Genomic DNA, 12,990 nt, shown 5'->3' on the forward strand with positions numbered 1-12,990 from the left:
CTGTCCTTCACCATCTCCCACAGTTTGCTCAGACTTATGTCCATGGAGTCAATGATGCCATCCAACCATCTCATCCTCTGTCTCCCCCTTCCCCTCCTGCCCTCAATCTTTTCCAGCATCAGGGTCTTTTCCAGTGAGTCGGAACTTTGCATCAGGTGGCCAAAGTACTGGAGCTCCAGCTTCAGCATCAGCAACACCCCAATATAAAATAAGAAGTTAAAGAAGAAAAAAAAAAAGATCAGCTTTCCAAGGCAGGGGACATGGGTTCTGTCTCTGGTTGGGGAACTAAGATGTCATATGCTGTGGGGCAACTAAGCCCACACATGGCAACTAGAGAAGCCCACGTGGCATAGGGAAGCCCCAGCATGGCCAAAAAAAAGACGCTTAGGACACACACCACACTCATGTACTGGCTCATAATCATCTGTTCACTCTCTGTACCTGTCATTCATTCCAATGTGCATTCACAAAGGAATGGCTCTCTGAGTACCTACTGCGGACCAGACAGGGTTAGAGGCGAGAATGAAGAGGAAAACATTCCCTGGTTTTCTGGGTATTAGCAGGAGGCTAGCGGGGAGATGGATTTTCATTGATTTAACAACATTTATTGCAAATCCACCATGTGCCAGGCACTGTGCTAGCTCTGGGGTTACAGAAGTAAAAAAACAGATACGGTCTCCATCCTCCTGAGATCCTCAAATACTGGGCAGATAACCAGCAGGCTGTCAATACGTCTGGTTCTAATCCGGAGACAGACAAGGGTTCAAATCCTGACTCTGTCACCTTTTGGCTGTGTGACTTTGAATAGCACCTTTTTTCTGAGCCACAACTTCCTCATCTGAAAAACAGGGATTGAACCATTCCTGCCTCATAAGAATAAATGATAATATGATTAAGGGAGACACAGCCTGCAAGGTGCTGAGTGCTGTGGCTGGCACCTAACTGCTTCTCCGTTACTTATGGACTTCCGTTCAAGCTCTAACCCCATGAGAAAGAGAAGAGAAATGGGAGAGAAGAAAAAATAAGAGAGAGAAGAGGCAAGTAGGGAAGGAGGTGATCAAAACAGAATACAGGTCAGTCACAAAGGCTGCAAAGTATATGATTCCACGCATATGAAAAGTCCAAAATTGATAAGTCTCTGGGCACAGAAAACAGAGAAGTGGTTACCTGAGGCTGGGGCAGGGGCACTGAGAGGGAATGAGGAGAAATGGAGAGGGACTGCTAATGTGCACAGGGCTTCTTATGTGGGTGATGAACTGCTCTCACGTTGATTATGGTGATGGTTGCACAACTTTCTAACTATACTAAAAAACCACTGAATTTTATACCTTAAATCACTGACTTGTATGGTATGTGAATTATATCTCAATAAAGCTGTTACCAAAATTTTAAAAATGCAGAAGTAGAAGATGGTGGCTATACCAAGAATCCCAAGTAGAACAAGCTTGTATACAGCAAAGGAAACCGTGAACTAAAGGAAAAGCCCACAGACTGGGAAAAAATATTTATATATGATGCAACTGACAAGGCTCAATTCCTAAAATAAATAAACAGCTCATTCAACTCAACAACAAAAAGCAAACAGGCTAACTGAAAAACGGGCAGAAGACCTAAACAGACATTTCTCCAAAGAAGACACAGAGATGGCCAACAGGCACATGAAAAGGTGCACACTATCACTAATTATTAGAGAAATGCAAATCAAAACGAAAATGAAATATCACTTCACATGGGTCAGAATAGCCATCATTAAAAAAAATCTACAAATCTACAATAACAAATGCTGGAGAGGCTGTGGAGAAAAGGGAACCCTCCCACACTGTTGGTGGGAATATAGATTGGTGCAGCCATGAGAAAACAGTAAGGAAATTCCTCACAAAACCAGTAGACCTGCCAAATGATTTAGCAATCCCGCTTCTGGGTACATATCCAGGGAGACCTCTAACTCAAACAGATAAGCACCTCAGTGTTCACTGCAGCACTATGAACAGCCAACGGGTAGAGACAACCTACAGGTCCACTGACAGATGATAAAGATACAGTGTGTGCACACAGAGATACAATGGAGTACCACTCACTGACAGATGAGTGCCAGATGATAAAGATACAGTGTGTGCACACACAGAGATACAATGGAGTGCCTCTCACTGACAGATGAATGACAGATGATAAAGATACAGTGTGTGCACACAGAGATACAATGGAGTACCACTCACTGACAGATGAGTGCCAGATGATAAAGATACAGTGTGTGCACACACAGAGACACAGTGGAGTGCCACTCACTGACAGATGAGTGACAGATGATAAAGATACAGTGTGCGCACAGAGATACAATGGAGTGCCACTCACTGACAGATGAGTGCCAGATGATAAAGATACAGTGTGTGCACACACAGAGATACAATGGAGTACCACTCACTGACAGATGATTGACAGATGATAAAGATACAGTGTGTGCACACACAGAGATACAATGGAGTGCCTCTCACTGACAGATGAATGACAGATGATAAAGATACAGTGTGTGCACACAGAGATACAATGGAGTACCACTCACTGACAGATGATACAGTGTGTGCACACACAGAGATACAATGGAGTGCCTCTCACTGACAGATGACTGACAGATGATAAAGACACAGTGTGTGCACACACAGAGATACAATGGAGTACCACTCACTGACAGATGATACAGTGTGTGCACACATAGAGATACAATGGAGTGCCTCTCACTGACAGATGACTGACAGATGATAAAGACACAGTGTGTGCACACACAGAGATACAATGGAGTACCACTCACTGACAGATGATACAGTGTGTGCACACACAGAGATACAATGGAGTGCCTCTCACTGACAGATGAGTGCCAGATGATAAAGATACAGTGTGTGCACACAGAGATACAATGGAGTACCACTCACTGACAGATGATACAGTGTGTGCACACATAGAGATACAATGGAGTGCCTCTCACTGACAGATGACTGACAGATGATAAAGACACAGTGTGTGCACACAGAGATACAATGGAGTACCACTCACTGACAGATGATTGACAGATGATAAAGATACAGTGTGTGCACACATAGAGATACAATGGAGTGCCTCTCACTGACAGATGACTGACAGATGATAAAGACACAGTGTGTGCACACACAGAGATACAATGGAGTACCACTCACTGACAGATGAAACAGGGTGTGCACACACAGAGATACAATGGAGTGCCTCTCACTGACAGATGACTGACAGATGATAAAGACACAGTGTGTGCACACACAGAGATACAATGGAGTACCACTCACTGACAGATGATACAGTGTGTGCACACACAGAGATACAATGGAGTGCCTCTCACTGACAGATCATAAAGATACAGTGTGTGCACACACAGAGATACAATGGAGTGCCACTCACTGACAGATGACTGACAGATGATAAAGATACAGTGTGTGCACACACAGAGATACAATGGAGTGCCTCTCACTGACAGATGAGAGCCAGATGAAAAAGATACAGTGTGTGCACACACAGAGATACAATGGAGTGCCTCTCACTGACAGATGAATGACAGATGAAAAAGATACAGTGTGTGCACACACAGAGATACAATGGAGTGCCACTCACTAACAGATGAGTGACAGATGATAAAGATACAGTGTGCGCACACACAGAGATAAAATGGAGTGCCTCTCACTGACACATGAGTGACAGATGATAAAGATACAGTGTGTGCATGTAGAGATGCAATGGAGTACCACTCACTCATAAATAATGAATGCCAACTGCAGCAGCATGGATGGCACAGAATTATTGCACTAAGTGAAGTAAGTCAGAAAGAGAAAAACAAATACGGTATGATATCACTTATGCGTGGAATCTAAAATATGACATAAATAAACTCATCTACGAAATAGAAATAGACTCACAGACATAGAGAACCGACTTGTGGTTGCTAAGGGGAAGGGCGAGTAGAAGGAAGGATGAATTGGGAGTTTGGGGTCAGCAGATACAAAGTACTACATACAGTATGGATAAACAACAGGGCTCTACTGGATAGCACAGGGAACTATATTCAATATCCTGTGATAAACCATATGGTAAAGAACATGAAAAAGAAAATATATGTAAGTTTTGGGTTGGTTAAAAAGTTTGTTCAGGTTTTTCTGTAAGATGTTATCAAAAACCCGAACAAACTTTTTGGCCAACCCAATAAACCCAAATCACTTTTTGGTACCACAGAAATTAACACAACATTGCAAGTCAACTACACTCCAAAAAAAAAAAATTGAGAAAGAAAAAGAATCACAAGTAGGCAAAAGAACACCAGGTCTACTCACTTCAACCTTGAGGCCCGCCTGGAAGCTGATGCCATCAGGGATGGTCGTCTGGAATTCGGCAATGGTGTAATACTCTTCCTCCACTTGAGGTGGGATGGGAGGCTTGGGCAGGTTGAGACCTCGAGGCTGGTACAATTAAACACAGTGTTAAATCCAATATAACTCCATTCCCCAGTGCTGAATGAGGGGCTAAGGGACAGGGGCACACAATCACCCTTAAAGGGGTGCTGGTGGGCCCATTTGGATTCTAAGGGACAAAACAAAGGGGATCAATGACTATCAATCTTCTAGATAAACCCTTCAGCTTTAGGGTGATAAGAAAAAACCTGGGACATTTGCCCACAGTCATGAAAATCAGGTGCAAGACAATACTCTCTGAACCTAAGAAATAGCGAGGGTTGTGAAATGAACACAGGTTTCCAAGTCAGACACACTGGTGTGACTTTGGGCAAAGCCCATCCCCTCCTGAGAGCCTCAGTTCCATCTCCTGTAAAATGGGGATAATAACAGGATCTACCTGGTGGGGTCACCCTGAGCATTCGATGACTTCACGTAGTGAAACATGAGCACACTGCCTAGCACCCAGTAGGTGCTCCGTAGATGGCAGACACTAAAAACGAGAGGCCCGTTTTTCACGGTATTGCTTAAAGAGGTACCTAAGAATTAAAAATGGAATATGAGAGTAAAATGCCAGAATGGCACCAAAAGAGAAATGTGTCCCTCATTCTGTTTCAGTCTTAAGTCACCTTATTGGAGAAGACTCATTTACGACAACGCAGAGTGCGCTCAGGAGGCAGAGAGCACACACCAGGCCTAACTGTCACAAAGCCACAGGCCAACTGTGCGATCTCCCTGGACCCGAGCTCTTCCACCTGTCAATGGGATTAGCTTCACAAGGCTGCTGTGTAAAAGAACCCATCCTTGGAAAGCGCGAGGTGAGTGTTGGGGTCCAGTCCTAGGTCGGGGGCTGGCTCCCCAGTTGCAAGGGTCCACTTACTATGGTCATATCCCGGCGAGGAGGGGGTCTCTGCCTCATCTTGGGTGATCCTATAAAGAGACAAGATCTTGTTTCACAAACGATGAACATAATCCCTGAGGTGGACACCATGACAGATCCAACCTCTCCTGCAGGAGATGAGGTATCATGTTTTGTACAAGCGTCAGGGAGCAGCTGTGACCCTTCCTGTGGGAGAAGCCTGATGGGGGCGGGGCCACGAAGATTGGGTCCAGGACTCTCTATTAGCAATGGGATGCTTCTGAGTCCTGGAGCGACGGAAAGCCTTCCAGGAAAGGCAACAAGTGTAATGTGAGGTGGGAGGCAACAAGTTATGTGACTTTGAACCATGCAGCCCTCTTCTGAGGAGTGGGGATAATGCCTGCCTCCTGGAGGTACTGGTGGAGATGAAAGTCAGCAGTACAGGCTTGCCTCTTGGCACGTGGCAGGGACGCATTAATGTTACTGCCCCTGTCTTTGTTTGCTCTGGAGCAAACCCAAATTAAATAATGCATAAACAGAGCCAAACAAACCTGGATTGATGACTTCAGGGGTTTTTCCTCTGAAATTGGGCTGCTCCTGCTCTGGGTCAGGAAGAGGATGACTCTGCAGTGGGCCAATGCTCCTGGCTAAAGGCAGACTATTGAGGAAGGCACCCCACATGCTGCCAGAGCTGATTTAGTTTGAGTCTACACAGAGGGGTGGTTTGTCAGTTGGGGTGTGGGGAAGACTGCTAAACTCTTAAATACCCATTTCCTCTGTCTCTTATTAGAATAAATAGCAACAGAATTTTAGCCAGACACTTGACTGCCTACATAAAGATGACATTTCCCAGACTCCCTTGCAGCTAGCTAATGGCACGGGACTGAATTCATTCAGTTCGGTTGCTCAGTGGTGTCTGACTCTTTGTGACCCCATGGACTGCAGCACACGAGGCTTCCCTGTCCATCACCAACTCCTGTAGCTTGCTCAAACTCATGTCCATCGAGTAAGTGATGCCATCCAACCATCTCATCCTCTAAGTCTGGCCAATGGGATGTGGCCAGACAATCTACTCTCAGGTGTGCTGGGAACATTCAGTCGTAAAATATATACAACAAAGTTCTGAAAAGCAAGCTAAGTAAAGAACTATCTTTGGAGTAAACCCAACACAAGGGTCCATTTTTTCTTCCCCAGGCTCAGAAATGAGGCCCTGCAGAGAGAACACTGGCCCTTGAGTCAGAAGGCTGTGGGTTCAAGTCCCACTGTTCACTATCTGGGTGGTTTTGGACAAACCACTTCATGTCTCTGCTTCCTAACCTGTAAAACAAAAGCAGTGAGTCCTACAAAGTTTGTTATGAAGGATTAGTAAGACTGATTATAACATTCCTGGCACACGGTAGGGGCTTGAGAAACAGGAGGTCTGGTGATTATCATGAGACAGTGGAAAAACCACAGCTTGAGTAGGAGAGCCACATTTCTCCACTCAGGTTCTGTAACTTGCTGGTGGGATGATCTGGAAACAAGTGACCTGGGGCTGTGAGCCCATTTTCTTATCTACAGGATGGAGGGCCACAGGGCTGCTGTGAGGGTGAGGGATAGCGACAGCCTGTGAGCAGCTCTGGACACAGAGCCTGCCGTGACTCTGGGAGCCAGGTGGGTGCCACTTACTCTGCCTGATGTCACCGTCGGGCACAGGGCGGCCCTCCAACCGGCCATCCCTCTGGTTGTTAAGCAGCTCCTTCTCTCGGCCCACCGAGTTCTGCTGCCGGGAGACGCCGTCGAGCTCCAGGACGCCCACGTGGGTGGGTGAGCCAGGGGCCAGCTTTGGGGGTAAGGGTTCCCCGCTGCTCTTCCTCAGGTAGGAGGCTGGGGCCCAGCCCTCTTTGCCCTGGTACCTGGGAGGAGGGGAAAGATGTCGTCCAGCCTGCTCTGCCAGGCCCATGGGAAGAAGCCGAGCTTCTACAGTGAAACTCCCTTCTGGCCCCAGATGGTAGGAACGATGGACCATCATTGCCCAGGGCCAGAGGCTGGCACACTGCTTGCTGCCTCCTGCTGAAGCCTAAGCCCCTAGCTGGGCATTCAAGGCCTCCCCAGTCTGGCCTCTCCTTGCCTTCCTGGCCTTGGCTCTCACAGCAACCTCCACATCCCACCCACCCCATGTAGCCTGCAGTCTTGCAAATGCTCCACTATCTCTCACCCTCTTGCCCCAAGCTCCTGCTCTGGGAGACCCTCTGCCTGGAAAGCCCATTCTCTATCATCCTCCTCTCTATCATCCCAGCTCTGCTTAAGGTGCCCTCTCAAGGCTTTCCTGAGCCTCCTTCCACAGTGCCCCGGTGGTCTTGCCCACACAACAGCATCCCATCTAAAATGCACAGTGACACTTGGCAGTGATGGTCTTGTTTCCCCACTTAGAATGTGAGGTCCTGGGGGTGGAGATCACAGGCGATTCATCTCTGCGTGGGCCTCACTGCCCGTGAGCTGAATGAAGAAAAAGGGGACAGTGGACAAACTGTCGACAGAACTGGCAGGAGTGAGCGGCCACGGAGCTCTGCTCAGTCCTCACACATCCCACAGTCACCACTGCAGTGACAACAGCGATGGGAACCGCCACTGAAGCACACCACGCCGTGTCAGTCCTGTTTCAAGCACTTTATAGCCATTGATGCATTTCATCCATCCAATCTGGTGGGGGTGGGTGGCAGGAGTGGGTTCAGCCCTAGACAGCTGGCACCTGTCTGTGCTGTTCACCTCTGCTCTGCAGCCTCTTCCCAGCAGCCACAGCTGCTGGTACAAAGCCTGGTATAGGCGGGGTGGGGCTCCAGTCACAAGCAGATTAAAATGTGTTCAGATGGGACTGGAGCAGGTCGGGGGCTGGTTCTAGGGTAACCAAGGGTCACTGAACTCCAGAATGACTGACACCCTAAGAGCCCAGCTCACTGAATTCCAAAGGGAATTCAACAAGTGTAACAATCATTTAATTCTCTGCATGATGGAGTGTGGTTGAATAGCATTACCGGAGGGGCTGATTGGGGAACCACAGGTGTGCAGAAGGTAGCTCGTGAGAACCAACTGTTCATGTCCCTTCCCAGCTCCACGTTTAGCACAATCACAGTGGAAGCCTGAAATCTACCCCGGAGGGATGACGTACACCATGGAAACTGGCAAACACCACAACTCAAGAGCACTTTTTCCTTCTGGGACTGGCTGTGAAACATTTGCCAGCAGACCACTAGTCTGAACCACAAAACAGGTGCCCAGACCTTTGGGGAATAAGCCTAATGGACTGGAGATTGCACAGAGCAGGGCCATCTCTCGTCAAGAATCACTTTAAGTGTTAAACAGCACTGTGTTTCAATAAAAAGGGTCCTTTTTAACTAGAAGCAAACTTATAAGGAGACAGAAATCTGCAGATTTTGGTGTCTATCAACCTTAAAACACCCTTTGAGAAGGACTAAATCTCGTGCCAGCTGGAAAATGCTGGGCGCCACACAATGCAGGCATCACCATGAGACAGTTCATCATCTGGAGGCACTGCTGAGTGGGCTCTGGGGTCGGAAAGGTACAGGTTCACATCCTGGCTCCGTCACTTTCCAGCTTCGCTCAAAGCTCCTGATGACCACGGCAGCATCCCACTGCCGCCCCGTGAGGGAGCCTGAGCCCAGTCAAGCCACCTGCATTCCACAGCCACTTGGTTTGGGGATAATTTGTTATATCACAAGATAAAACACACTCAAGACATGTGAGCCGCCACTGTCATTGTAAGCGTATGCTGAAGTGTTAGTGGCTCAGTGTGTCCAGCTCTTTGCAACCCCATGGACTGTAGCCCACCAGCCTCCTCTGTCCATGGGATTCTCCCAGCAAGAATACTGCAGTGGGTAGGCATTCCCTTCTTCTCCATCCAGGGATCGAATCTGGGTCTCCTACATTGCAGGCAGATTCTTCACTGTCTGAACCACCAGGGAAGCCCATCACTGTCCTAAATACGCCTTCATACCTCAGTTCTGAGGTCCTGACTCTAAGGAAGCCTTCTTGACTCCCAGGCTGAGGAGCTGTCTTCTGGGCTCCAAAGTCCCCTATGCATTCCTCCTGCACTCACTCACTGCCCTGCCCTGTATGTGTGTCCGAGTCTGTCTTCCACGCCTGAGGGTGTAAACTATTGTGTCTTTCTCACTGTTGAGTCCCCAGTTTTCACAATACAGCTTGGCCCAGAATAGATTCTGGTGTAGGTTGGCTCAATGAATGAAGCGTCACACACTCAGCCCCGGTGACTGGCCCCAGTGTCTTGCCTCACACCAAGGCACAGACACCAGGGGGTAGGGCCCCCAGACTTCCTCTCTTGCCTAAAACTCCTGAGGTTGCCGCCTGCCCACCAGAGTAATCAAGGAGGGAGTTCCCAGGACTCTTATTACTAAAACTAGGAAAGTCCCAAGCACAGCAGGATGAACTGGCCACCTTACCTACCGATGAGCTTTTGATTCCATCACATAGATGAAAGAACTGTAACAAAGTGTTGGAAATGCCGGTCTCCACCAGACTCGCAGAGACGACGGCAAATGATGAGCTTTAGGACGGGCTACAGTCCATGTGGTGTTACCCACCCTGTTGCTCTCAGAGTGGGGCTGGAGTAGGAAATCACTCCCACACAGCAGCTTCAGCCTCCAGTTACTCATTATGAGACACACCTGGAGGTGAAGACCAGTCTTGCTCAATGGGGTTATTGCTATCTGTGGTTCAGTGTGTTCAGAGACAGTTTTGCTTACTATGGCTTTTTAGAGAAGGATATGGGTATGGAAGGACGCCAAATAGCACAGAGGAGAAGTGTCCTTCTATGGCTCAGGCTGAAGCCTCATCTCCTCTGCAATCGTTTACAGACATCTGTGCAGCTGGAGTCCACGTGGCCTGAAACCCACCCAGCTGCAGAGGGTACCTGATCTTCCACCAGCCTTCCAGGTTTTTCTGGATGACCTCCACCACGGCTCCTCTCTCCAGGTTCATTTCATCTTGGTCACGGGCTGTGTAGGGGTAGATGACTGTGTACTTCTCTTCTGTGGGGACAAAGGTATGCTGGGGTAAGTCAAGGATGCTGTAAGCTTGGAATGTTGATGGCCAAGGCTGTGATCCTGAGATGCCCTTGCAGGGAAGGCTTTCTTCCAGAGGCTTCTGTGCACCATCCTTCCCCCAGTCCCCCACCATGCCCCAGTGACCCTCACTTAGCCCTGGATGACCCTGGTCAAGCAGCAACAAGACACAGGACAAAGGGCAGGTCCTCAGAAATCCCTCAGCATCACACATCGCACTCACCTTCCTCCAATCTGTGCCTCAAGGTCACCTTCCTTGAACGTGCCTTATGTAATACCCAGATCCAGGGCACCCTCACCCTACTTAACAGGAACAACCTTCTAACATACCAGATTATTTATTTATCTATTATGCTTCATCTCTCTTTCCCCAGATAGAATAAAGAGTTCCAGAAAGGCAGGATTTGAGTCTGTCTTGTTCATTCCTCTATCTCTAGCACTGGGAATATTTCGGAACTATTCAGTAAAATAGCCAAGGTTTAGTAAATGAATAAGTCCTGAAGGCCTGGTGGGAGTCACCTTGCTCATGCTGGGGTAGAGGACCGGTGTTAAACCCTTGTGGTAGTTCCTCTGCAGTCCTTGTTGGTGGAGGGGTCAGGAACAAGCTGGACTTGGCAGCATATGGTTTGGGGTTGAATCAGTATCACGGAGGAGATAGCCATTTTTCATTACCTAGCTGGTAGCTGATTTCCACTTTTCATTTATTTTCAAGTCCCTGGATCCAACCATGCCTGCAGCTTGCTGCTAAGTCACGTCAGTCGTGTCCGACTCTGTGTGACTCCATAGATGGCAGCCCACCAGGCTCCCAGGTCCCTGGGATTCTCCAGGCAAGAACACTGGAGTGGGTTGCCATTGCCTTCTCCAATGAATGAAAGTGAGAAGTGAAAGTGAAGTCGCTCGGTCGTGTCTGACTCTTAGCAACCCCATGGACTGCAGCCTACCAGGCTCCTCCATCCATGGGAGTTTCCAGGCAAGAGTACTGGAGTGGGTCGCCAGTGCCTTCTCCAGCCTGAAGCTTAAGTTTTATTAAAAAATTATTTTTTAATTGAGATATAATTGACACCTAACACTGTGTTAGTTTCGTGTGTACAACGTAACGGTTTGAGATATGTATCATGAAAAGATTGCCTGCTTCTGTTTTTATTAATGTCACCGGGGTGCTTTCCATCCCCGTCTCGGTGGATCCCGGCTCCCTTACCCCCAGAGCCAAGAGAATTGCCTCCAGCAGGGTCACTCCCACTGCCCTGCAGGCCCTGCTGGAAGGCTGTTCACTGTCCTCCTCAGACGGGGCCCTCCCCAGAGCAAGGGCACAGCTCCCACCCCCGGCACTGCGGGCAGTGACTGCTGAAACAGATAACAGATGAGAGTCCCAGGGGAGACAGTGAGCAGGGGAAGAGGGCCTTCCTGTTTCAGTTACATTCCAGACCCCAGGGAGTCACCGAGCCAGCTGTGCACCGATGCTGATGGTGAGTGTGTCGGGGAAAACACCACGGGCTGCCTGTGGCCTGCCCAGCTGGTGCAGAGGGAGGCGGAAAACACACAGGGCGTTTATTTATTTATTGATCTAGCCCCCTGACCTGCGCGGCGGGGGCTGAGCTGACTCAAACGCCACACATCCTGTGTACAGCAGAGTCAGCGGTTCTCCTCACTCACGGATGCAGGCTGTGAGGGCTGCCGCGGGGAATCCAACCCCGTGGAGGCAGAGAAGTTCTGTCTGGCTAGGTGAGAAGGGCACTGCCTGGGCCCCAGAATAAATAGGGTCATTACTACGGGCTCCAAACTCCTAGGGGTTCTCTAGCACCCAGAGGCCCTTTCTGGACTCCATCGAAAGTCCAGTGACCCCTAACAAAGCTGAAGGCGGGAGACCTTGTGGACTGCATGGTGGTGACACCACCTGCTTACCATCCATCTGCCCTTCCCCTGGTGGCACCGCCGGCCTCCAGCCACATGTTTGGGTGAGGCTGCCCTCGCCAGCACCTAAAGGGAGGGTCCAAAGTGACTGGCCACTGTGATTAGTTTAGGGATGGCACATGACCCAGCTGGCTCAGCTGGAATCAAATCCTGGGACTGTGTTGAAGGAGAAGCATGTTCTTTGGTGGGTGTCCCCAAAGAGTGCCTGTAACTACCATCACCATGAGAGAATGGTTCCAGCAGGGCAGAGAATGGAGCTGAGGGTGGCAAGCATGAGTCTCAGGTGCCAAGGGCAGGTGGAAAGGAAATGTTACCTGCCAAGCCAGTAAACAAAGAATGATGCCCACCATCAAGCCATCAGCCACTGCAGCCACCCCCAAGAGTGCACCCTGAGGGTAATTCAGATGTATAAAAACAGGAAGCATTCTTTGCTCTGGGTACTGGCCCAAGATAGATAAGGTACATATCAAAGGAGTAATTTCAATGAGTCCAGACTCTTGCATCTTTCCACTCATAGAAAAGCACGAAAACCATTAACTTAAGATGTTTGCCTTTTGTGATTAGCAGTAATCTTTCAATGTTAGACTACATGTTTTGTTTTTTTTCAGACAAAACTCCCCTATATATCCTGGCTCCTCCCTTACCTCTTTGGGGGCGGTGCCTCAGATCTATCTGAGAG

The 12,990-nt window shown here is 48.7% G+C and overlaps 1 protein-coding gene across 1 annotated transcript in view; it reads right to left on the reverse strand.

Annotated features, from left to right (window-relative positions):
* Nucleotides 1-12,990, reverse strand: part of SH3PXD2B (SH3 and PX domains 2B) — a 123,674-nt gene that overhangs the window by 15,423 nt on the left and 95,261 nt on the right. Inside the window, exons 9-12 of the mRNA XM_070357423.1 lie at nt 10,250-10,367; nt 6,991-7,217; nt 5,344-5,393; nt 4,347-4,472 (exon numbers count right to left, since the gene is read on the reverse strand). Of these exons, the coding sequence (XP_070213524.1) occupies nt 4,347-4,472; nt 5,344-5,393; nt 6,991-7,217; nt 10,250-10,367 (521 nt within the window). The remainder of the gene's footprint in view (nt 1-4,346; nt 4,473-5,343; nt 5,394-6,990; nt 7,218-10,249; nt 10,368-12,990) is intronic.

The sequence above is a fragment of the Bos mutus genome, chromosome 20 (genome assembly GCF_027580195.1).
Source record: "Bos mutus isolate GX-2022 chromosome 20, NWIPB_WYAK_1.1, whole genome shotgun sequence".
Classification (NCBI taxonomy): Eukaryota; Metazoa; Chordata; class Mammalia; order Artiodactyla; family Bovidae; genus Bos; species Bos mutus.